Source organism: Rattus norvegicus, chromosome 13 (assembly GCF_036323735.1).
Source record: "Rattus norvegicus strain BN/NHsdMcwi chromosome 13, GRCr8, whole genome shotgun sequence".
Lineage (NCBI taxonomy): Eukaryota > Metazoa > Chordata > Mammalia > Rodentia > Muridae > Rattus > Rattus norvegicus.
Window position 1 is genome coordinate 68,111,276 of NC_086031.1, and position 23,792 is coordinate 68,135,067.

General features: G+C 45.6%; 1 protein-coding gene across 2 annotated transcripts in view; it reads left to right on the forward strand.

Moving 5' to 3' along the window:
- Positions 1–7,585: 7,585 nt before the first annotated feature.
- Positions 7,586–23,792, forward strand: part of Shcbp1l (SHC binding and spindle associated 1 like) — a 30,786-nt gene continuing 14,579 nt past the window's right edge. Inside the window, exons 1-6 of one of the 2 annotated variants that reach the window (XM_063272102.1) lie at positions 7,586–8,454; positions 11,823–11,972; positions 15,733–15,947; positions 17,724–17,810; positions 17,881–18,099; positions 19,706–19,811. In XM_063272102.1, coding sequence (XP_063128172.1) covers positions 8,098–8,454; positions 11,823–11,972; positions 15,733–15,947; positions 17,724–17,810; positions 17,881–18,099; positions 19,706–19,811 — 1,134 coding nt within the window. In that variant the 5' untranslated portion in view covers positions 7,586–8,097. The remainder of the gene's footprint in view (positions 8,455–11,822; positions 11,973–15,732; positions 15,948–17,723; positions 17,811–17,880; positions 18,100–19,705; positions 19,812–23,792) is intronic. The other variant, NM_001105961.2, reaches the window with a different exon arrangement.

The following is a 23,792-nucleotide window of genomic DNA, read 5'->3' on the forward strand; positions in this document are numbered from 1 at the left end:
ATCTTCTTTTTATTATTATTGGGGTGTGTGTGTGTGTGTGTTGCATATAATACAGTGCCTTTTATGTGGAATTCAGGGATAGAACTCTGTGGGATGATGTCATTACCCAGGTGAAGGCAGGTACAAGATAGAACGAGGCCTATCATTGGACAAGAAGGGAGGATGGGCGGGAGAAAAGTTTTAGAGGGAGGAGGAGACTGGATCGAGAGGAGACAAGAAGGGAGAGCAGTCGAGAGAACATGGAGGCGGATGTTAAGATTCCTCTCTGCGGGGTTGGGGATTTAGCTCAGTGGTAGAGCGCTTGCCTAGCAAACGCAAGGCCCTGGGTTCGGTCCCCAGCTCCGAAAAAAAAAAAAAAAGATTCCTCTCTGCACATTTACAGGTTGTTATGAATATTCTTAAGGGATGGATGTGTACAGGGCTTTTATGTCTAGGTGGGCAATTTTATCATCAATTGGACCAGAGGTTACTGTGTTGTGTGTTCTTTCATGTGGTGATTTAAGTTTATGGCAATTTAAGTTTAAGAGAGTATGTGGCAGCTGGAGACACTAAGTCACCACAGAATTGGGATGTATATTTCCGGCATGGTGACAACCTGCCTTGGGAACTAGATGGGTAGAGAGATTGTTGCCAGGCTCAGAGAGAAGCCATCGGCAGTATGATATGGGATGGAGCAGAGCAGGTGAGACACTTTGCTGACTGAGATGAAGATATCTACCAGATATGTTGGGGCACCGCGGTGCGGGATCCAGTGCAGGATAAAAGACAGTATATATATATATAATTTTACAGATTTGCTTAACAAGCGCCTTTACCCGCTGAGCCATAGCTCTGTCTGTCATGCATAGGCTTATAGGTGATATATATTCCCATTTGCTTGGTAATTTTTTTAAAATAATATGTTTAGTGCCTCTGTCAACAAAAGACACTTGCGTGCCTTGATAACTTGTCATCAGTGGCTTGCCCATGGAGTGGGTACTCAACCTTTATCTGTAAAGCACCCTAACTGCCTCCCTTCCCCATAGAGCAATCCCTCTGGGGATGGGATCCCTCGGTACCCATTCATCCTGGCCCCACCATCTCACCTAAAGCCATGTTAAAAGTCACAACTAGGGCCAGGCACGGTAGTGCTCACCTTTGATCCCAGCACTTGGAAGACAAGAGGCAGGTCTAATGTGCATAGCGCATGTTCCAGGCCAGCTGCACTACATAGCAACACCCTATCTGGGAGCCCAAGGGTCATCACTAGGATGACAGGAGAGCAAACCTTCCAGGTCCTTGCATCCTCTCAGGTGCCTCTTCCTAATTCCAGATCCAGTTCTGTTGCCCTGGAGCCACTCCTGTCCCTCGCTGTGTATGTCAAGTGATTCCACTCTGTTCCTGAACCCTAGTTCCTCCTCAGATAAAGAGGAAGTGTTGAGGAAACTCATTCTGAGTGGATCTCTGGCCTCTGACCTGAGAAATGCTTACCTATTTTCCGGTTTGCCTTGAGCCAGCTGTCACTCGGTGTCGTTGCTCCATGTTCTCCTTTTAAAGGAGAAAAAGATCCAGACGAGCTGTGTGCTCAGCCACCTCAGATTTGAAAGATTACAAGCCTAGGTTTGACTTCATGGTAAGCCAGAAAGAAGTCTTGACCGGAAGTCTTTTTTCTGGTAGATAATGGAGTGCAATTGTTACATAAAACCTTAGAAATTTGTTTGTCATGAGACAACCTGTAGATTCCACAAGGAGGCTCCCTCCCTGCAGATGCTTTAACACCCCCAAACAATAGCATAAAATAGGCTCACTGAGCTACAGAATTTAGTAGCTGCGCACTGACAGAAAGCCCATAGCGTGACAGCCCTGTGCTGAGCAAGGTCTTCCTTAACGTACCGATGAGCAGTGTCAGAAAGGGAACAATCCAGTACAGAGGACAAACTAAATACGCATTGCAACAGAGGAAGACGCATTGCTGGAAGCCCTCCATTGTACCCCTCCAACTCTGCGATTCTTACAACTCTCACGAGTTAGACACCAAGTATCACATAAAGCACTTGGACAGTGAGGGGAAAGAAAGCCAGGGAGAAGTGACCAACTATCGAACTATCATCCTGAAGCTCAACCTTCAGTTGAAAGAAGAAAGACCCATGGTGAGGCATGCAGTTGGGACTTAACGATGACAGAGTACAGGAAACCGTAACACTCAGGAATAGTCAGGACCTGAACTCTTGAATTTACTTTTGAACAAACAGAGGAAGAGCCCTGGTCATGAGGCTCTGGAACGTGGGAGTGGATGGGGTCGGTCTAAGTGCTGTGGAAGCAGCAAGACTGAGTGACATAATTACTTATCCCTCCTTAAGACAAAGGCGTGTCAACTGGGAATGTAGGGAAGTTGGTCCTTGATGGACTAGGTTATGCCAGCCCCAGAAGACTTGAATGATAACGTATTATACAGGCTAAAAATAAAAGATTAAGCTTGACTTAGTAGTGGAGCAGTTACTACCCCCAGAGTATTCAGTATGTGCTTCTTCCTTGAGGGTTGGGGTGGTATATTAAAGGCCAAAATTATTGACCCAGCCCTTCAGCTGGATGTGACTAACAAAAAGTCAAGGCCCATAGTGCTCACCAGAAGCATGTGAGAGCGGGGCTTAGAGGCTGGCGTGGCAGGCTAGGGCATGGCGCTTGGATTTAGACTTGAGCCTGAGTAACAGAACAAGCCCATCAGGGGTGGAGGGATTGCAGTGGCTCTAGGGAGCAGTGGCACCCCAGGATGTGGAGGCTGAATGTTTCATAGCAAATGGGAAATATGGAGGTGTAGAGAGACACAATAACAGGTTTTGACATTTCTAATTAATGCTTATGTTTAGGTAAATAAAGTTTGTGAGGTGCTAGAGAGATGGCTTAGTGGTTAAGAACACTAAGTACTGTTCCTTTATAGGACATTTAAGAACTCAAACTAGATTGCCTGGACCCCTTAACGAGGGAGGACAATGATACTAGACAGTTTATATCTTAATAAATAAAAAGGGAGAGTTATCCCTGTATGCTAAATAATGCTCCTTTTATTTCAATTTTAAAATTTGTATGCCAAGGAACACTCTGAATGTTTATGACACTCTACAACTAGGCATACTTCTGACTAGGTGAAATAGAAAGATCCACATATTGACATGATCCTGTCCAGGTATTTTTATGGGGAAGAGGGAATGTTTGTGTTTTTTCTACAGGATGCTACAAGAGTGTGCCAGCTGCCTGAGTGGCTGGTGAGACTTGCTGATCCTGGTTGCATGAAGATTCAGCTCTCCTGGTTCGGGTCCCTGGAGTCATTCCTCTGCCCTGAGAGGAAGATGGAAGATTCCCCCTCATCTTTTGTCATCACAGAGATTTTGGCGTTGCTGCAGTCAGCGTTACCACTGCGTGTTCCCGTCCCACTGTGGCCTGCTCTCTGACCCTCTGTGCACTGCTGCTTTCTGGAGAAGACTGGACTCCAGCCGTTGCTGCCCCCCTCATTCCCCTGGTGACTCTTGCTGCCTTAACTGGTATTGTCATTTTGCAGTCTGTAGCTTCACAGGAATGCCACCTGCGTGAAGCTGCTGTGGACTGGGGAACTCTGCCCTGGTTGTACAGATCTCAGACATGGTTCCATTGCCTGCTGGTTGTTCCAGAAAAGAATGGCTGATCCTGAACTGTCCTGGGAAAGACCTTGTTATTTTCGCTGCTATTGTAGCAGCCATTTACTGCTACAGCCATTGTGTCTACAGTGTCTAGAGTTACCCTCCCCCCATTCTATTGTTAGACAAGCACAGTGGGTGAAGTTTCTGGAGTAGTTGCTAGAACCAGATGAGGTACCCACTACTTATCGGGAGTGGCTCTGTTTGGTGCAGCCCTATGCTGTGGATTAGTGTTCGTGCTATGGTTGGTTTGCAAACTCAGATCTCAACAGAAACGTGACAAGGTCGTTATCATGCAAGCACTTGTGGTCATTGAACAAGGGGCCTCCCCTGAAATTTGGTTATCTATCCTCAAAAATTAGTTGGTATCTGAGTTCTCTGCTCTTACACCCCATGGATCTGTGGATCCATTACACTGAGATGAGAGAGACTCAATGATTCTTTGATCAGCCCTTCTACATCGCTGAGGTTTCCTCATTACACGCGATAGGGTGATCATGATTTCCCCACTAACTCATTTTCTGGCTGACCTCTTTTATAGAGTTCGCCCTAGGTCATTTAACAGTTACTGTCACACAGCACTGTGGTATCCAGAGACGGGCAACTTTCCTCATGCACAGACCAATCTAAGACATGGGGCCCGGTGGCGATAGGGTTACCCGACGACGGATAAGGCTGTGACATAGAGGAACGACCTAAGACAGGAGCCACAACAGATGGACGTAACTACAGGGACCTAGACCAGCCCCATATTAGTAAAACAATAAGGGGGAGATGTAGAGAGCCACAATAACATTCGCCACCACAAGATGGCACTAGCTTCCACTGCGCCCCACGTGGAAAGCCGGGATAGCTTTCGCCATTACAAGATGGCGCTGGCCTCCGCCACGCCAGCCGACTTCCTTTCAGGAAGTTAACTGTGTGCACATGTGCAAGAGTGCCTTCGTGCCAGGTCTTTGCCCACTCCAGGGAGTGCCTAATGAGATCATGGGTAAGCGACCAATCAGGTGTGGATGCGCCGCGCTAGGGTGTATATAAGCCACGCCATGCCGGCGCCCCGGCCCCTCTCTTTAAGATTCAATAAACGTTTAGCTGCAGAAAGATTCGTGTGTCCCCGCATGTTCTTGCTGGCGAGATAGCGTGGGGCATGGAGGGATAGATACACCAATAACCTAATATTTCTCTTTTTGATGAAGTGGTTGGATCTTTTCTCAGTACATTGTGACGTCCTGAAGACAGATTTATAGCACACCTCCATATCCTCCGACTCTTACACCCATCCCCCACAACGTTCCTTTGTAAGCCAAAACTGTTTTTAATCCTTTGTAAGGGGCTGGAGAGATGGCTCAGCAGTTAAGAGCACTGACTGCTCTTCCAGAGGTTCACAACCATTTGTAATGAGATCTGATGCCCTCTTCTAGTGTGTCTGAAGACAGCTACAGTGTACTTATAAATAATAAATAAATAAATCTTTAAAAAAACAAACAAACATTAATCCTTGTAAGAGCAATTAATGACTTGGGGTTGCGTTTTGTAATTCCGCTGTCCTGGAACTCACTATGTTGCCCAGGCTGTCCTGGAACTCATATAGATCTGCCTGCCCTGCCTTGCAGTGCCTCTGCATTCTTTACACCGTTCTCCCCTCTATTTTACCCCTGACTTAGTTACCTACAACTTACGTCTCTTTCAAAACTCAGTTCCACTGGGACTTTTACCTGGTAATGGAAATATAAATTAATACTTCTGGGGAAATAAATAACCTGGCAGTCTGAAGTTGCCAACATAATCCTTTAAATTAAATTAAAAAACAATTTTAGATAGGGTCCCACTTAGTGGCCTCTACTGAACTCAGAGATTCTCTTACCTCTGTCTCTCAAGAGCTGGGATCAATCCACCCCAGCTCTAGAAAAAAAAATGTTTTTTCCCGGAGCTGAGGATCGAACCCAGGGCCTTGTGCTTGCTAGTCAAGCGCTCTACCACTGAGCCAAATCCCCAACCCCTAGAAGTTAATTTTAAAAAGACTCAGATTAAAAATTGATTATTCTGGGGAAAAGGAGATTATTTTTCTTCCACACTTTGGAATTTTTGTTTATATATATATTTATTTTACTTTATGTGCACGAGTGTCTTGCCTGCATGTGTGTATGTATATGCAGCACATGTGTGCAGTACCCACAGAGGGCAGAAGAGCTTCAGACTCTCTGAACAGGTGACACCATATGAGTTCTGGGAATCAAACCCTGGACCTCTGGAAGAACAGTGAGTCTTCATAACTGCTGAGCCATCTCTCCAGTTCCAGCACAGCATGGTTTTAAAATATGTGTGCAAGATAAAGCGCGAAGACTGGGATACAAGGCTAAGCAAGGTTATGTCATTTACAGGATTCGTGTCCGCTGCGGTGGTCGCAAGCGCCCAGTTCCTTTTTCTTTTTTTTTTTTTTTTTTTCCGGAGCTGGGGACCGAACCCAGGGCCTTGCGCTTGCTAGGCAAGCGCTCTACCACTGAGCTAAATCCCCAACCCCAAGCGCCCAGTTCCTAAGGGTGCAACTTACATGGCAAGCCTGTCCACCATGGTGTTAACCGGCTGAAATTTGCCCGAAGCCTTCAGTCTGTTGCTGAGGAGAGAGTGCCGGGCGCATTGTGAAGCTTTGAGAGTCCTCAATTCCTGCTGGGTTGGTGAAGATTCCACATACAAATTTTTTGAGGTTATCCTCATTGATCCATTCCATAAAGCTATCAGAAGAAATCCTGACACCCAGTGGATCACCAAACCAATCCACAAGCACAGGGAGATGCGTGGGCTGACATCTGCTGGCCACAAGAGCTGTGGCCTTGGAAAGGGCCACAAGTTCCACCACACTATTGGTGGATCTCGCCGTGCAGCCTGGAGAAGGGGCAATGCTCTTCAGCTTCACCGTTACTGCTAATACACGTAATATTTGTAAAATTCATATCCAATAAACAACTTAGGACAATAAAAAAAATGTGTGCAATAATCATAGTCCTTACACATGGTGTTGTTAACTGGCCCATCCATACACTTCACCAGGGTCAGGAGGCCTTCTGTCTTTTATCTGTTTGCCTTTGGCATCTACACAATGCCTGCCTGGCACTTAGGAGTTCCTATGAAACAAAGACTGGTGCTGTGTTTGGATTTTAAACACTTTAAACTAGCTCACATAATGCTTATTACTCTAAACTTAAGGGCTAAAATAATAACAATAAAATAATTATTTTTTTTAAAGAAAGAAGGAACAATTTAAAACAACACAAAAACAGAAGAGTAAGCAGTGAGTGTCTATGATCATAGGGCCTAGGGAGGGCTCTGCAAGCTTGAGGCTCAGTCTACCGCACAGTAAGACCCTACACACACACACACACACACACACACACACACACACACACACACACACGACCCTACACACACACACACACACACACACACACACACACACACACACACACACACGAGATCATTAATTAAAAGGGGAGAAAAAACAGCGCAGTAATAGATTTTATTTGGGTGGGTGGACTTGGGCGGTTATAATGGCATCACTTTAAAGAAGGTCACAGACTCCGGACAAATAGAGTGAAGTGTAAATACAGAATAGTTCAAGTCATAATTATTCTCTGCACCACAGTAACACGATACGAATGGGAATGTTTTCTTCGAAATAAACTCACAGCTTAACACGGTGTCCTTCCAAGTGTGTGAGAAGGAAGGCAGGTGTTTTCCCAAGGCACCTCAGCTCCGAAGCTGTGGGCCCCCGCACGGAGTTCAGCTAGAGTAAACAGACGATATTCCAACTGGCTTGATGCACGCTCAGGCTCAGATACCACAAACTGGAGTCCTGATGCTTCTCAGAGGTCTTGAGCGTCTTTAGGAAAATGCAGCTTGGGGTTGGAGATTTAGCTCAGGGCCTAGCAAGGGCAAGGCCCTGGGTTCGGTCCTCAGCTCCGGAAAAAAAAAAAAAAAGGAAAATGCAGCTTGCTCACATTGCTGAAATCCGTGTTGTTCAGGGTTGCAGTACTGTTAAACACCCATCATGGAGAATTCTTAGCAGCTCCACAGACTAAGTTGTCCCATTGGCGTAACCATATCTTGACAAAAAAAATGAGCAATTCGTTTAAGATATGAAGGAAAGTCTAAACTGAGATCCACGTGGAAAGGTGACCCCAGGTGGCTACATCTCTCAGCAGAGTTTTCTTTGGTAGTTACCAAATGGTCCCAGTTACAAATGCTCCTGGGTTCCAGCACTAGGTGATTCCAAAGAGCAAGGGGCGGAGTCGGAGACAAAACCCCGCCCACAGCCCAGCCCCGCTCAGCGTGCTCCCGCCCTCCACCCGCACCTGCTCCCATTTCCCGCCTGCGCACGTGCCCGCCCGCAGAGCGCGCACCGGCTGCGCGGTCCCGCGAGGGAAAGGCGGCCAACGGCTGCAGCGCGGACATGGAGTCGGATCCCACGACCTCCGAGCCCGAGGCCGCGATCGGGAGTGACAGCTCGCCAGTGGAGCAGGCGATCCTAGTCTCCCTCCGGGACTCCGCGTCCGCCAAGGGCCTCATGTCCCCCGTGCGCTCGGTGGTGGCCTCCCCGCGCCCAGTGAAGGGCAAGGCTGCACGGCGAAGGCTCCAGCTCCCGCCGGTCTCTCAAGCCGAGACAGGTGACGAGGAGCCCGTGCCCGCGGTGCCTGAGAACCAGGAGGAGGCGCAGCCCCTGCCGCCGATCTGCGCATCCCCCATGAGGGGCATGTGGCGCAGCGAGAAGGTGGCTCTGTACTGCGACCAGGTGCTACAGGGCTCGAAGGTGCGAAGCCGCAGAGGGGACAGCTCCGGGAGGTTTGGGTCCTTCCCGCAGCGGCGGGGAAAGCAAATCTGTCTCTTCAAAACAGTCTCTCGGATTCAAGGAGTACAGAATGGCCACTTTAGTCGTTGCCCATATCCCTCAGTTCCTGCCCTAGAGGAGTTGACTAGCCTGTCATACAAAATTGTCAGTTAAAAATGACATCTCCTAAAAGATAAGGCCATGGAGGGTTCATCACAGTCTGGGCATACATCTTACTGTCCACTCACAGACATCAATACACACAGCTCCGTGTCCACACAGCTCCGTGTCCACACACCCCAGTGTTCACACACCCTAGTGTCCACACGTCTCATTGTTAACACACCCCCGTTTTTAATACATCTTAGAGTTCATATGGTATTAGGTAGCAGTAGCAATTTTGGCTCAAACATAAAGCTACGATTACACTAGAAATCTAAAAATGGGAGCTGGAGACAGTTTGTTGGTTAAGAACATTTGGTGCTCTTGTAGAGGGCTCAGTTTTCCTACCCCAGAACCCACAAGGTGACACACATCCATCCTTCACTCCTGTTTCAAGGTATCCCAGATCCTCTCCTGAGCCTTCCAGGCATCAGGTGCAAAGGTGGTGCGAATACACGGATGCACATAAAATAAAAACAGATGTAAGGTGTCCCCAGAATGGTTCCCAGTCAGCAAGTCACGGTGCAGACAGAGGTTCTGTATGGAAAGCACCTGCTAGCACCAAACAACGAATATCCTACACTTTAATACTATTTTTTTAAATATAGCAGAAGAATTTGTATACATGTATATTCATTGCTGTGATGTTTATAAAAATTGGCTGAGCATGGTGACTCATGCCTTGTTTCGTCTTTTTTTTAAAGGATTTATTTTATATATGAGTACATCATAGTTGTCCTCAGACACACCAGAAGAGGGTATTGGATCCCATTACAGATGATTGTGAGCCATCATGTCGTTGCTGGGAATTGAACTCAGGACCTCTGGAAGAGCAGTCAGTGCTCTTAACCACTGAGCCATCTCTCCACACCCCCCCCCTTTTAAAGATTTATTTATTGTGTATAAGTACACTGTAGCTGTCTTCAGACACACCAGAAGAGGGCATCAGATCTTATTACAGATGGCTGTGAGCCACCATGTGGTTGCTGGGACTTGAACTCAGGACCTCTGGAAGAGCAGTCAGTGCCATCTGGATGCACTGGATGGAGCCATCTCTCCAGCCACCCCAACCCCTTTTCTTAAGACAGGGTGTCCTAGAACTTGCTATGTAGACCAGACTGGAACTCCAAAGATCCACCTGCCCATTCTAGTACTTGGGAGGAGGCTGGAGCCCGAGAATTGTGAGTTTAACGTCAACCTAGGTCAATCTCAATAGTGAGATTCTTGTTTCAACAGTAAAGAAAGAGCTGGAGTTTTCGCTGAAGTGGCAGAGGGCTTAAAGTGCGGTGTTTGATTCCCAATAGTGCACACATGCCCTGCTTTTGTCAATAGCAGGAGGGGTTTTTGTTTGTTTGTTTTGTTTTGTTTTTCCAGAGCTGAGGACCTAACCCAGGGCCTTGTGCTTGCTAGGCAAGTGCTCTACCACTGAGCTAAATCCTCAACCCCACATGCCCTGCTTTTAATAACACAGTTCCTGCACTCCCGGAGAAAGGAAGAAAGGACTGAGCCATAGAGAACTACAATGCAGCAGGCATGGTGGCACATCCCTGTAATCATCTCACTTAGGAAGCTGAGGCAGGAGGATCACCCTGAGTTTGAAGCTAGTCTGGGCTACTCAGTAACATCCTATCTCAAACAAAAATAACCCACAAAGAACGTCCATGACGACACAGTGGAAAACTACACAGTTGCACATTCATGCTTATAACTGGGTTAAAAAGCAAGCAAGCCTGGGGGTGGACATGACAGGCAGATGGGTGAATAGACACAGAAAAATTACTGAAAGGAAACAGGGTGAGGTCAACAATGCTCACTCTTGCCAGATTGGGGCTGGTTTTAAATCGTTGCCGCTGTTTTCTCCTCCTCCTCTTCCTCCTCTTCCTCCTCTTCCTCCTCCTCTTCCTCTTCCTCCTCCTCTTCCTCTTCCTCTTCCTCCTCCTCCTCCTATCCTCTTCACCCTCCTCTCCCTCTTCTTCCTCCTCTTCTTCCCCCTTCCCTCTCCTCCTCCTCCTCCACCTCCTTCTTTCCTTCCCACCCCCTGCTTTTGTTTTTTGAGTCTCTCACTATGAAGTCCTGGCTGCCTGAAGCTCATTAAATAGTCCAGTCTAGCCTTCAACTAATGGTGACCCTCCTGCCTCTGTCACTGGAAAGATGGAGGGACAGATGTCCCCGCTATAATGGCTGCGTATTTCTTGTGTTTCTCGTAAGGTTTGCTTATCTTAGAGATAGGAGAAAGTTTTAATTTTAAAAATATCATCTCCATAAAACTTGGACTGCGTGAGTGATCTATTTTTAATCAGAGGGTTGGAGGCCAGGTCTGCTAACAATTATTCTATCACTGATTATGGTCTAATAAATTTCATAATAGTTTAGATTACTTACCCTTTAAGCAGCTGGCTTTAAATTTAAAAATACAATGGGCAGATATTTATTGAGTGTTTAATACACTTCTTGTTTTATAAAATGGAATGCAATTTAAAATTTCTATGTGCTGAATTTTTGGTTTGGTTGGTTTTGAGCCAGGCTGGCCTTGAATTCACTTTGTATTGGATCCTGACCTCTGACCCCAGTCCTTCTGCATTGTCTTCCTCTGTGTTGGGATGGAAGGCCTGGGTCCGAATGTTTTACGGAATCGATGCCATTTAAGTTTGTCAAACATTCCTATGGGTTTTAAAACTGTTCTTGTGCTTTCCAAGGTTATACTCCTCCGCCCAGTGGATTAATTATAGCTACTTGAAGACATAGTGGGAGTGGATAAATCTCTTCGTTTTATTTTTTCATGTTTTTGACTTACTATTAAATACAGTTTTAGTTTAAAATATATGAAAATTTTCAGATTTTTCACTGTTTAAAACAATATCGGTCATATTTTCAGGTAAGAATATTTGTTATAAACTTCTATAATATATTTAAAAGACTTATCCAATTAAAAAAATTATTTGTGTGTTGTGTGTATAAGCAAGAGAGGGAGGGAAAGAGAGAGGTAGGGAGGGAGAGGTGTCCCAGCACGCTGTGGAGGTTGGGAAAGCTGGTAGGTGTCACTCGTTTGTCTCTGTCCACCTTTGTCGGGGTTCTGGGAATTGAACTCAGATCTCAGGCTTGCTGTGCAGCTGTTCACCCTCAGAGCTGCCTCTCAGGCTCGCTGCCTCGCATGGCCATCTGCACAGCCGTGTCGTGTCTCTCATTAGGCAGAAGATGCAGACGAAGCTATGAGCAAATACCTGTCAGAGAAGCTGAAAGTGACGGACAGATGGCTGGGAGTCTGGAAGAGTAACCCGGAGCTCTTCTTTGAGAAATATGAAGAGGCTTCCATCCCCTTTGTTGGTATCCTGGTGGAGGTAAGTTCTGCTCACTTCGTTGGATGAATTAGCAGCCCCTGTTGGACAGAGCTGTGATTCTGTTCATCTGGTGCTCGTACAGATCTCACACTAGCGAGCGTGGAGGGAGACAAAGAGGACCACTGGTATAGGTTTGCTGGAGATGGTTAACAGTGAGATAGGATCTGCCTCTGGCACTAAACAGTAATTATTGCCCAAATACTGTAAAAATAACAAGAATGTATTTCTTGCCAGGCATGAAAGCCCAGCACTAGTGAGACAGAGACAAGCATTTAGAAGGCAGCCTGGTCTACATAGAGAATTCCAGAATAACCAGATGACACAGAGATAACACGTCCCAAACAAACAAACAAACAAAAAACCCACAAAAATGTACTTCCTGAAAAACTAATAAGTTGGGCTTTTACAAATGGTCTACTACATCTTATTTATCTGAATTTTATATACAGTCCTTCAGATGAAGAAATAAAACAGATGACAAAACTGTTGTCAAATGTGACCTTTTCACTGTGCCTGACCTACAAGCCATACCTAAGCTTCAGATGCCTTAGTACACAAGCTGGAGAGTGTGGCACATTGGTGTTATAAGTTTGAGTGCCTTAAAGATCATTATCCTTACAGAGCAGTTAATATCAATATTATACTCATGACTGGTACTTCTGTCTTCCAAGAGACTTTTTTTCAATTTTGTTTTGTTTATATTGACAAAATTGTATGTGTGTGCATACTCACACATACATGTCTACTGCAGCATGTGTGTGGAGGTCCAAGGACAACTTTTCAGGAGTTGCTTCTCTCCTTCCACTATATGGGTTCTGGGGCTCAAAGTCAGAGTTTAGCGTATTGCCAAGCCCCTTGGTCACTGAGCCATGTTGATGACCTAGAGAGATGTTTCAAGTATGTTGTTTTGGTTTGTCACAAGAAAAACCTTGTTTTGGTCACACACTACTTGAAAGCAATTAAAATATATCTGCTGTGTGGAAAGACAAGCTCAGACCTGCTCACTGCCTTGCTCTGCTGCCTAAGTCTTACTGAAGCCAAGTCTCAAATAACTGCCGTGTGGTGCATTCTGTTCTAGAGTCACAAGAATGTGTTCCTATGGACCCCAGTCTGTCACTCTCCCTGGAAATGTGTGTGTGTGTGTGTGTGTGTGAGAGAGAGAGAGACAGACAGACAGACAGACAGACAGACAGACAGACAGAGCTTCATGCACTTTGGGCAACCTCTCTCCTACTGAGTTACACCCCAATCCTCTTACTGTTTTTGTGTTTCTGCCACAGCAGATGACCACAAGGTTGGTGCAGTAAGAGTGTTAGGTTATAGATCTCCTAACTCTATAGATCAGAAATGTGCTGTGTGACTAACGGAGATGACAGTGAGGTGCAGGCAGAACTGCAGACTTTTCTAGAAGCAGGGATGGGGATCTGTTTCTGTGCCTTTTCCAGACTTTAGAAGCTTCCTTCATTCTCTGGCTTGTGGCACTTCCCTCCATCCTCAAGCTGACACTGCATCACCATGAGCTCTTCAGGCCAGAAGGGTTGCCCCCTCCTAAGGGACTCATGGGACAGGTGTGGACGGTGGCTGGGTCATCCAGAACAACCTCTCATGTGTGTCCTCCAGTGTAACCTTATCTGTAAGGCTGTTTGTCTAGAATGGCAACATAGTCACAGGTTCCAAAGATTAGGGCCCAAGCATCTGTGGGGGTCATTATTTTACCCACACAGTCAGACACTGAAGAACAGAATTTGGAAACACAGTACTTGTTTCTTCCAGAGGACTCAGGTTTGAATCCCAGCACCCATGTCAGGCAGCTTGCAATGGCCTCCACTCCAGCTTTAGGAGGGCTCCAACACCCCCAGGGCACCTGCACTCACAAGCACATACCCACGACTGTAATTCAAAGTAAAAGGCTTGTTTTCAAGGTGGCGGTGCTTTGAAGGAGAATGCTCCCTATGGGCTCATGCGTTTGAACTCTCGGACCTCAGCTGATGGCACTGTTTGGAGAGGTTATGGAATGTCCAGAAGGTGGAGCCTTGCTGGAAGGAGTACAGACCTGGAGATGGGCTTTGAGGGCTTACATCCTCATCCGAGTTCCAGATCCCCCAGCTTCCGGTGCATGGTTAGAAATGTGCTGTCTTAGCTTCCTCATTCCACTGCCATGCCTCTTGAACAATCTGTAAGTTCAGATAAAATCCTCCTCCTGTAAGCTGTCTCGGTCGTGGGATTTTATCACAGCAACAAGAAGTAGCTAATACGGTACTAATGGTGACATTTATGAAATTTATAAGATTGAGGGGCAAGGGGGCTCAGCAGGGAACAGCAGTTATGTCACAAGCCTGACACTTTGTTCAGTCTTGGGAACCCAAGTTAAGTCAGAAGGAGAGAACCAGTTCCACAAAGTTAGGAAGCTAAATCTATTCAGCCCCAGAACTTTTTAATGTTCTTTTGGAATGGTCTTTCTTTTACAAATGATTTAATGTAAACAATATTTCTTTAAACATACTTTTTAAAAAAAATTACTCATAAAACTCACAAAAATTAATATTGTACAACGGAATGCAAAAGCCTGGTAACTCGGAACTAGAAAATAGTAACTAGTGTGGAAAGAACCTGGGCCTGGTGGTGCACACCTTTAGACCCAGCATCCAGGAGGCAGAGGTGGGGGAATATCTGTGCATTCAAGGCCAGCCAGGGCCACATAGTGAGATCCTGTCTCAAAAAACCAGAAAAACAACAACAGAAATGCAGAAGGACACAAGTCTTAGTTAGGGTTCTGTGGCTCTGAGGAAACACCTTGACCAAAGGCAACTCGGGAGGAGAGGGTTCCTTTGGTTTGCATTGTAGTCCATCATTGAAGGAAGTCAGGGCAGGAACTCAAGCAGGGCAGGAGGCAGGAGCTGATGCAGAGGCCATGGAGGGGTGCTGCTTACTGGCTTGCTCCCCACGGTTTGCTCAGACTGCTTTCTTACAGAACCCGTGACCATCAGCCCAGGGATGGACCTACCCACTATGACCTAGGCCCTCCCACACCGATCCTAATTGAGAAAATGCCCCATGGGCTTGCCTACAGCCTAATCTTTTTTTTTTTTAAAGATTTATTCATTTATTATATACAAGTACACTGTAGCTGTCTTCAGATACTCCAGAAGAGGGCATCAGATCTCTTTACAGATGGTTGTGAGCCACCATGTGGTTGCTGGGAATTGAACTCATGACCTCTGGAAGAGCAGTCGGTGCTCTTAACCTCTGAGCCATCCCTCCAGCCCCCCTACAGCCTAATCTTATGGAAGCCTTTTCTCAATTGAGGCTCCCTCCTCTCAGATGAATCCAGCTTCTGTCAAATAGACATAAAACTGTCCAACACAACACACTCTCTTTATGAACTTTAAAGCCTTTAAGGAGATGATGTTTGAAGCTGGGCACTTGAGATGTGTGCTTTTAGTCCCAGCACTCCAGATGCAGAGGCAGATGGAATTCTGAGTCCACAGCCAACCTGGTCTACAGAGTGAGTTCCAGAACAGCCAGGGCTACACAGAAAAAACCCTGCCAGAAAAATCCCAAAATAAAATATAATAAACAGGAGGTGCTTGAAAAACTGTTGGTATTTAATGTCTATCCAGATTAATGTCTATTCAATATATTGGCTGCAAGGAAAGTCATAAGAATTTAGAAGAATCAACATTGTGACTAGTTCATACATGAGAAATCCTGGTGGCTTTTGTGAATTTGTAGTTACGTACTGTATGACATTTTTTCCTAGGTGACATGTAAACCACGCCAGAACTTGTCATCTTGTTTCAAAGTGACAGTTTCTGTGGCTGAGCCCTTTTCTTCTAACATTGCAAACATCCCGAGGGACTTGGTGGATGAGGTTCTGGGGGAACTGGAGTACAGTGCACCTCTCTTGGAAGTGTATCCTGTGGAAGGGCAAGATGCAGATGTCCGAGACATTGCTCTGGCCTTGGAAGTTGTAAGGTAACAAGGCTCTCTCACTTCTGAAATGTAAAATGACTATCTGGCAGCTCATTTCATGTGTACATTTTGGTTGTATAAACACTTTATATTTATTGATTTACTTGAGACTGATGGATTAAATTTACCCATTCTTAATTAACACAATACATGTGTAACTCTGTTGGTTACAAATTGCATAAATTTGCCCTGTTTTTATCTTGTACTTTATAAAGCCAGATGTGGTGGTGAATTCCTTTAATCCTAACAGGATTTCTGTAAGTTTGGTCTATGCAGAGCTGTCTGTGAACAGAACGGTATCCAAGGGGTGCTTATACCTTTCTAATGTTATTTTCCCATACAAATTGTGTCAAGTCTTGCAAATTAATTGCTTCTGTGTTGAACAAAGTCAGAGCTCAAATTATGAATTTTTTAAAGATTTATTTTATGCATGTGAGTACACTGTAGCTGTCTTCAGACTCACCAGAAGAGGGCATTTGATCTCACATTACAGATGGTTGTGAGCCACCATGTGGTTGCTGAGACTTGAACTCAGGACCTCTGGAAGAGCAATTGGTGCTTTTAACCACTGAGCCATCTCTCCAACCTACATTATGAATTTTTAAAACCTGAATTTTATAATCTTACTTCAAAAACATAATTGTCTTCCTCTTTCTTTTCTTTTTTTTTTTTTTTGTTTTGTTTTGTTTTGGTTGTTGGTTGGTTTTTAGAGACAGGGTTTCTCTGTATAGCCCCTGGCTGTCCTGGAACTCACTTTGTAGACTAAACTCCTCAAGCTCAGAGATCTACCTGTGTCTGCCTCCTGAGTGCTGGGGCTAAAGGTGTGCACCATCACCACCTGGCTATTCTCTCTCTCTCTCTTTCTCTCTCTCTCTCTCTCTCTCCCTCCCTCCCTCCCTCCCTCCCTCCCTCTCTCCTTTGTTTGGAGAAAGAGGTTTTTTTTCTGTAAATTTTTCTGTAAATTCCCTGGCTGGCCTGGAATTTGCTCTGTAGACCAGGATGGCCTCAAACTCAGAGATTCTCCTGCCTATGCCTCCTGTGTGGGACTAAAGGCGTGTGCCACCATCAACCAGCTATTTTCTTACCTTTAGTAACATGAAATATAATCCAGGCCATTTAATATTTAAAGTTTGATCTCTTATTTATTATTGGTTCGTTCATAGGCTATTTAAAAATATTTTCTTTAAGAAAATGAAGATTTGGGCTGGGAATATAATGTCAGAGTGCTTACCGGTGTGTGTGAGGCCCTAAGTTCAACTCCCACCCCTGCAAAAATTAAGGTGTGAGGAGATGAAGGTGGGAGTCATGAAGACGGCTCAGTGGAGAAAGGTACTTGGTGCTCAGTCTGGCGGTGAGTCCCATCAAACCTGAATTCATAACCTAGGACTCTTATTGTGAAAGGAGGGTCCAGACGCCCACAAGCTGTTCTGAGTTACAGGCGCACACTGTGGTGAATACGAGAGAGTGCACACAATAAGTAAATCTCACTTTTTAAATTAAGAATTGGGATGGAGAAATGGCTCAGTGATTAAGAGCACGAACTGCTCTTCCAGAGGTCCTGAGTTCAAATCCCAGCAACCACATGGTGGCTCACAACCATCTGTAATGGATCTGAAGCCCTCTTCTGGTGTGTCTGAAGACAGCTACTGTGTACTTCTATAGAATAAATAAATGAATAAATCTTTAAGTTCATGAAGTTTTGACATGAAATCTTTTAGAAGCTTCTGAGCACAGTCTAAGTGTTGTTAGTCATGGTCATTCTAATTTGGTTTATTGTAGGTTTTTTTATGATTTTCTTTGGAGAGACTGGGATGATGAAGAAAATTGTGAGAATTATACTGCCCTTATTGAAGAGAGAATTAATCTGTGAGTAGAATGGAGAGAGGCTGAGCCGCCTGGGAGGGGGCAGGTAAGTAAAGTCCATTGTTATCTCCAGGTGGTGCGACATACAGGACGGGACAATCCCTGGCCCCATTGCACAGCGCTTCAAGAAAACGCTTGAGAAATACAAAAACAAGCGAGTTGAGCTCATCGAGTACCAGAGCAACATTAAAGAAGACCCGTCTGCGGCTGAGGCCGTCGAGTGCTGGAAGAAATACTATGAGATAGTGATGCTCTGCGGGTTGTTGAAGATGTGGGAAGACTTACGGCTGAGGTAAGGGATGCGTCTATGAAAGAGCGGCAGAGGAGCAGGGCAGGGTGCTTGCTCTCTGTCTCTGTTTCTGTCTCTCTCTCTGTCTCTGTCTCTCTCACTCTGTTTCTCTGTCTCTGTCTCTCTTTCTGTCTGTCTCTGTGTCTCTGTCTCTCTCTCTTTCTGTCTCTCTGTCTCTGTCTCTCTCTGTCTCTGTCTCTCTCTGTCTCTGTCTCTCTCTGTCTCTGTCTCTCTCACTCTGTTTCTCTGTCTCTGTCTCTCTTTCTGTTTGTCTCTGTGTCTCTGTCTCTCTCTCTGTCTCTCTCGGTTGCTTCTGGCCCATAGATTAGCTTGATTAAAATAGTTAAGGAAGCTGGGCGAGTCAGTGCACCTCCACAGTCCCTGCCCATGGAGATGGACCTAGAAGGGCCCGGGCTACATGAGAGGCTGTCTCAGAAACAACCACCACCTAGTAATCCGAATAGTGATAATGGCACCTTGTTAATGAGTTAGGTACATTGGAAATTATTGTAATACTTGCGATTTCTCTTATCATTGGGCAGTAAAGTGAGTCAGTGAACCCCAGAGACCGAATCTGAGGAGGTGACTGGCAAATGTGTGTTGTCACGCTCAGCTGACAGGAATGATGAAAGTCAGTGCTTACACTGAAGCTCCCCTGATGGGAAGGAGGACGTGGGAAGAAAAGCCGAGAAAGAGAGAGAGAGAGAGAGAGAGAGAGAGAGAGAGAGAGGTCAGATACAGTAGAAGTGCTGAAGGCCACAACATAGAGTCATTGTGCCCGAGGGCAGCAGGCTGCGGTTCTGTAAGTCACATCCTTGTACGGGGGCTGAAGAGACAGCTGAGCCGTTGAGAGCACTTGCTATATTGGCAGAGGGCTGGGGTTTCACTCCAGCACCCATGTCAGATGGCTCAGAGCCTCCTATAACAACAGCTCAGGAAGGGCGGAAGGGGAATGACCCCCACTTCTGGTCTCTGTGGCATTGGACTCAGAGGCCCACACCCTCTTCCACAGGCATACATACATCTAAACATGAAGACAAAAAAGCCTTTAAAAAATTAAATATGTCCTAAAACACTTTATTTCTCCAGATCCCCAGATACAGCCCACCTCTGCTTGTGTAAGTCTACAAGATAGAATATGAAATAAAACCTAGGGTCTTTCCTATGGTGATGGAAAGTCAGAGGGACCGAAGCAAAGCTTAGAGTGGTTACATGCAGACGTCTCCATTTTAAAGAACAATCCCTTAAAAATGAAAAGACTTTAGAATGTAAGGGTTTAAACATCAGTTATCTAAAAGATCTTGTTGGCCACGTATGGTAATCAACACCTTTAATTTCAGCACTTAGGAGGCAGAGGCAGGAGGATCTCTGTGAGCTTTGGGCAAGGCTAGTCTACAAGTAGTTTCAGGCAGCCAGACCTACGTAGTGACACCCTGTATAAAAAAAACCAACCCTCAATAACTAAATAAGAACGCTCTTGTTAGATTACTACTCTCAAGCTGCTCACTGCTCCTAACAAGCTTGTGGTTACTAAACCATGGTAGCTTACAAAGCGAAGATAGGTTGAATGTTTCCCTGTTAATTTACTCAGGAATATTTTTTGCTATAGAGTTCATGGACCTTTCTTTCCGAGGATTCTGAGACGTAGAAAAGGGAAGAGAGACTTTGGGAAGACTATAACCCACATTGTAGCCAAGGTGATGACTACTGACATGGTAAGACTCCCTCACCCTCCCTTGGGTGTCCACTTGGTGTGCTCCGCCCCACACAGAGGGAGAGCTCCCCCTGGGGCGTTCTCGTCTGACCTGGTGATAACTTATCCCCGCTCGGTGTTGGCAGACAGATACTAGATAAGCGCTGACAGCTCCTCACAGCACTATGGCTTCACTGCCAGTGAGCAGGAGACGAAGAGGCTGCAGTCAGGAGACAGATGTGCAGGGTTGGCTCTCCATACATTTCATAGATTTCAAAATGGAGATACAGCCAAGGAAAGAGACAGCTCCCTCACAGACTAGTGAACACTGACAGGATTGTGTACAGGGTACGCATTGGATGGCTCACAGGTCAAAGGATTTTAACAGTGCTGGCTGGGAAAACTAACCCAACCGAATCCTGGGTTCTATATCAAATGAGTGAACCCGGGGTTCGTATGTTTATTCAGCCTCTGAACAAATATAAGTTGTTCAGAGACCAAATGAAAAGAGCTCACCCAACTGGATGCTTAATAACATTTCTCTGTGCACTATTCTGCTTCGCCCAGTCTCATCTAGCCTGGTTTTCATTGTCTCTAGGTGCCTTTGTCCTCCTGCTGACCCCCCAATGCTCAGGGTTTGCCTTTTTCCTGCAGTATCTTATCCCTATTTATCAGTCTCTGTTATAACTTCATGAGTTATAACAGTGTTCTAAGCCCAAACCTCCTCCTCCTACCTGTTACTCTTAAGTGTGCCAACCCCTGTCTGCGGCTAAGTCCAGGACCACATGCACCGCCTTGCTCCTGTTCCCACATGTACTAGTTGATAATTGTCATTTTTCAGGGGTTGTATGAATAGTTGCGACTGCCCAGTGACCTGCAGACGTGTTTCTTCTCTGTAATAAGTAATTCTCCATTGTTCAGAATTTGGTTTCAGGAACATTTCCACAGAAAAAGTCCCCCCTGGGATTGAATGTGGCAGTGCTACCTGCAGTCCAGTACCCAGGGGAACTAGAGATGAGGATCATGAATTCCAGGGTATCACGGGCCTCATCCTGTGACCCTGTGGAAGAGGTTGTGCCGAGGGGTGAAACTTCTCCACCTTGGAGAGTGCATTACATTGCTAAATTCAATTACAGAACCCACACGTTCCCTTTTGTAAGTGTAATGGTACTTTCTGTGCCTGTCTGTTTGGTTTTGTTATTTTTAAGGCAGAGTCTTGCAGCCCAGGCTAGCTTAGAACTCAAGATCCCCTTGCTTCAGCCTCCAGAATGCTGTAATTAAGGTATGGAGGCTTGTGTCTGCTGTGTGTGGTGCCTTTTGAGTTATGTCTCGCTATAAATGTGCTTGCCACTCACCCAGTCACCAGGCCTAGTCTTGGCACAGTGTAGATGCCATCAACAGTGTTGTCACATCGATAAGTTAGTGCATGACAGGAAAATAAGGCACATTTGAGAAAGTCAGAGAAGTTCACCCCGGCTGGGACGCAGCACCTCAGAGGAGTGTGTGAGAGACCGAGGTGAGCTGAATTCTGTTTTGATAGAACTTGTTTCTCGTGTTCTCTCTGCTTTGTCACATTTTATTATTCACTCTGTGGAGGAGGGGACATGTGTGTCACAGTGTGCTTGTGGAGGTCAGGACCTCTTGTGAGAGAGAGTCAGCTCCCTCTTTCCACCATATGGGTCCTGGATGTGGACCTGAGGTTGCCATGGCTTGCCAACAAGCCACCCCAGTCACCTTGTCAGCACCTCTTCCTATTATTTGTAACAGTGTTTTGTTTTGTTTTTTTCATTTTCTGGCAATTGAGTATACTATGTTATCACAGACGTGTTCCTCTGACTCATCCCTTTCACCCACAGCTGTTGGCTGCCACCCTCTGTCAGGACTTAGCAATGTGCGGCCTTTTCCTCAGGGAAGAAATTTCTAGGTTTTGCCTGCCAATGCTGGTCACGAAAATGTTGGAAAGCTGCGGCAAAGCTATTACTGTCATTGACGTCTTTCACATGGGCCACGTGTAACCACCAGTTCTTCCCATGGCCCTAGTACATAGGTTACTAGCTCAGAACTTAATCTGGACCAGATGGTCATTCTTCAGGGACAGGTCTTGAGAGAGACGACCAGAGGATCAGAAGATAAGGAGACAGATAAGTTTAGGATCAGGAGGTCTTGCACAAGCTGCGCCTTATTCCAAGTAGGCTTCTGAGGAAGTACGGTATCTCATATTCTCTTCCCAAGGGAGAATGGGACAAAAGCAGCAGGAACGGTCACAACAGGACAAAGCCAGAAGCAGGTTAATGTAGCAACATGGCACAAAGGGACACAGGTATCTCAGGAGCATTATTACATCCTGAGCCCAGTGGCCTTAGGACAAAGCCAGAAGCAGGTTAATGTAGCAACATGGCACAAAGGGACACAGGTATCTCAGGAGCATTATTACATCCTGAGCCCAGTGGCCTTAGGACTGATAACTCCAGTCTCCTCAGGAGGAAAAGCAGGAACTGCAGTACCTTTGAGGCCCTAGCCCCAGCCCCAAACTGACCTTGCTCAGTCTCCTACTGGACAAGCACATATAATTAGGCTCCTTTTGTCCTTTCTTCAGATCCCAGCAGGCTTCTGAGAAAGCCTTGGGTCAGTCTGGCTCTCAACAACCTTGCCAGTCTGCAAATAAATGAATGTTATTGACCATGCAAAGCAATCAGGTAAAGAGCGCTGTATGTTCTAGGGGACCCCAGATAAGGGATTCCTTTTTCACACTTTGAACAACGTGTATGTGGCCTTCTCACGTACAAAACTGTGGACAGTAAAGTGACCTGTGGTGTCATGGGTAGAAGTTTTCTCCAATCTTATCAATGCTGATGAAATGCAGTCCCCACCAGGGTTAGGATGTCCGTGTTGTGGCTTTGCCATCAGGCTCATGGGGCCCTCACTGAGCATGTGCACACCTTTGGATCATCTGTGGTGAGAGCTGTATGCAAACCTGTTCCTTAGGAAGCTGATGAGAGGCAGCCATTCTTCTAGCCTGGGGACTGGCAAATGGATGAATCATAAATATGACGTCCACTATCACTTATCCCATGTGAGGGAATTGCTGCCCTGCTTCAGAGTTTCTTTGAACCAGGAGCCATAGCGATTCTGAGAACAGAAAGACCTAAATTTCTCTCTTTTTTTTTTCTTTTTTTTTTTTCGGGGCTGGGGATCGAACCCAGGACCTTGTGCTTCCTAGGCAAGTGCTCTACCACTGAGCCAAATCCCCAACCCCTAAATTTCTCTTTTTATATTAATTGTTAAACCAGGATCTATGAAATCTTTGTAAAAATTATAGATCTTGCTTTTTTCTCCCTTTATATTTTTCATTTGTACTTGTCATTTTTGTCTTTAAATCTCTTCTGATCTAGACACAATGGCACATGCCTGTGACCTCAACACTCAGGAGGCAAAGGCAAGTTTAAGCTTAAGGCCTCTCTGGTCTACATACAGAGTTCCAGACCAGGATGAATCATGGGGTGAGGCCCTGTCTTAACATAGAAAAATCTGTCCTGGTTTTATTTTCTCTCCTTTATTATCAGAAACTTGATTTTAATCCAAAGCAACCATGTTTTCATATTGTAAGTAATTGTCCCTGACCTATGTGGGCAAGATAAAAGGAAGACAGCAATGAAGAGACAACCACCCAGCTGGCACCGGACTACATACTTAGATTCTTCAAAACCAACTTTTAAAAAAAAAAGATTTATTTTTTATGTGAGCACACTGTAGCTCAGACACACAAGAAGAGGGCATCATATCCCATTATTGATGGTTGTGAGTGTCTTAATCAGGATTCCTATTCCAACAAACATCATGACCAAGAAGAGGGTTGGGGAGGAAAGGGTTTATTCAGCTAACACTTCTACATTGCTGTTCATCACCAAAGGAAGTCAGGACTGGAACTCAAGCAGGTCAGGAAGCAGGAGCTGATGCAGAGGCCATGGAGGGATGTTTCTTACTGGCTTGCTTCCCCTGGCTT